The 2,346-nt window shown below is 30.6% G+C and overlaps 1 protein-coding gene across 3 annotated transcripts in view; it reads left to right on the plus strand.

Annotated features, from left to right (window-relative positions):
* Positions 1 to 2,032, plus strand: part of LOC106459576 — a 48,246-nt gene extending 46,214 nt beyond the window's left edge. For all 3 annotated transcript variants that reach the window (XM_022386085.1, XM_022386087.1, XM_022386086.1), the window contains one exon: positions 490 to 2,032. In XM_022386085.1, the coding sequence (XP_022241793.1) occupies positions 490 to 950 (461 nt within the window). In that variant the 3' untranslated portion in view covers positions 951 to 2,032. The remainder of the gene's footprint in view (positions 1 to 489) is intronic.
* The last annotated feature ends 314 nt before the right edge of the window (positions 2,033 to 2,346 follow it).

Below are 2,346 nucleotides of genomic sequence, written 5' to 3' on the forward strand. Positions count from 1 at the left end.
TGCATCACTATCAGGCAGGCAGCCCCCCCCCCCCCTCGTAAAATGAGAAACTTAATTCTTTCTTACCCATTCAGCATATGAATATGAATTTTTTATTCACTTCACAATTTCACACTAATTTGAAATGGCAGGACAAGCTGGCAGTTTGGTTTTTGGGCATGAAGTCACCAATAAATTGTTTTTATTAATCTGTTTATTTAAGTTTCAGTGATTCAGTTCTTTTATGACTGATGTTATGATGATTATTTAAACTTTTAGAAGTATTATATTAAAAGAAATTAATCCATTGTGTTATAATTTATTAAGACTATTTCTAGGTTTTATAGTGCAGTATATCACAAAGGCTAATTTATAATTTTAGTTATCAATAATGCTAAAATTGTAGTATTCTTTTTATCTCATAGTTATTAAACATAAATAGGGCTTTTCTGTAACAAAACTTCAAAATATTTTGTAAGTTTTCTTATTTAATTTTGTTAATTTTTGCAGCCTCAGATCGAGATGCTGTAGTAAGTTTTATACCGAAGAATCGAACATCTGTCATAAATGGTTATGATATCTTCTACCGGTTTGGAGAAAAGGAAAGAGAGGCAGTTGCTTGTTTTGACTTTTTGGATGAGTTTTCTACCTCTCCTAGTGATGTTGGATCTTCTGAAATTTTGAGTGAAGAAAGGCGATCGATAACTCCAGTTATTGGAAACAGCATCATGATGCCTCAAGAATCGGTTGAAACATCCAATATACTACATGATTTTGATATATCAATGTCCAACCTTGCTCCTCTTGACAATCTGAATATAGAAAGTGGTAACAAGAGGCTAACAGACAGCTGTGTGTCATCCATGACTTTTCTCTCACAAGATGGAGAGTCAGTAGACCACATTTCTTTCAGTGACTCTTGTGCAGAAAGTTATTCGTCCTCAACTCAGAGTCTGAATTATGTGTCTTGAACAGGCTTCGTATACCTTTATTCAACATCTGGTTTTGTGCCCATTTCTTAATGTTTTCTGGATTTACAATAAACATAAGGTGTCTATAAACATAATTAATGAGTGATAAGTTTTATATAGTTTTTGTATCCATGTATTTTCCTTAAAAAAATTAAACGAAAAACATGAGAAGAGTAAGTTTACCTACAGAAAAAAAAAGTTGTGTCAAGTGTAAAACAAGACCAAGTATTTGATAGTTTTGTTAGTAGGTCAACTAACACTAGTTTTATACCATTATGTGAATAGCAGCAGTTCTGCTATGTATGGAAAATATTTATGGTTATTTAAATGTGTAAGTAGTCAGTTATCTGAATTGTAATTATTTTGATTGACATATTTTTAAAGAGTTTGGAGTCCTTTAACAAGTAACTCATTTCCTATTATAAAATAAGATGTATATTGTATTATTGTTAGTTTTCAATGTTGTTTCAGATGTAATAATTTTTTGTTTTAGATTTTCAATGATAATTACTTGTGTATTGTTTAAGCACAAAACCTGGCCCTTTTAGTAACTGCAAGAAAAAATTCAGGCTAACTGAGAATGTTCAACATCAGTAAATCAATTTATGGTTATTTTATGGATGACTTTGAACTTTTGATATTAAAAGTTACGCTCTTGGAATCTTTCATATATTTCATACATAGGCAATAAATGGTGGTATAGATAACAGAATATACTGTATATACTCAATATTTTTCTGATTAACACCAAACAAGCAAACTGTGAATGTGTAAAGTAAATTCGACTGAGCATAACAAGATGTGGTAACTAATAATTTTTTAAACCTAGAAAGTATTTTCATGGTCAATATCTTAGTTTTCAGAATCAATGCCAGGAATAAATTCTTCTTACATGGTGTCTGAAAAAACAAAGTTTTTAGATTAGGTCTGAATTGAAGTGGTGTACACCAAAGAAAAATGCTTTACTTAATCCATGCTTGTCTGGGTAACCATTTCCCTTTCCTCTCACTACCTCCCAAGATCCTTGTCTCCATATCAATTTACTGTATTTTCCTTTGATGGAAATAAAACTTAATAAAAGTTTAGTGTGCAAGTCTTCTTTGTGTTAAAGCTCTAGTTAATCAGAAAAATTCAATTTGTTTGTTAAACCCTTATATGGAATATGACTCTAGGTATCTTAAAGTTTTTCTTAATATAGATGTTTGTATAATATTAATATTTTAAGCACAATCAGTATAACACTGATTACTAATATTGTACCTAGTTATGTCTGATGTGTGCACGCGTATATACAAGTACGTACGTATATATACATTGTAGCTGATGTTCGACATAGATCCATACATTGGTGAAGTCACTTCATCATACATCTGAATGTTAAAAACAATTTGTGGAT

The sequence above is a fragment of the Limulus polyphemus genome, unplaced genomic scaffold (genome assembly GCF_000517525.1).
Source record: "Limulus polyphemus unplaced genomic scaffold, Limulus_polyphemus-2.1.2 Scaffold631, whole genome shotgun sequence".
Classification (NCBI taxonomy): Eukaryota; Metazoa; Arthropoda; class Merostomata; order Xiphosura; family Limulidae; genus Limulus; species Limulus polyphemus.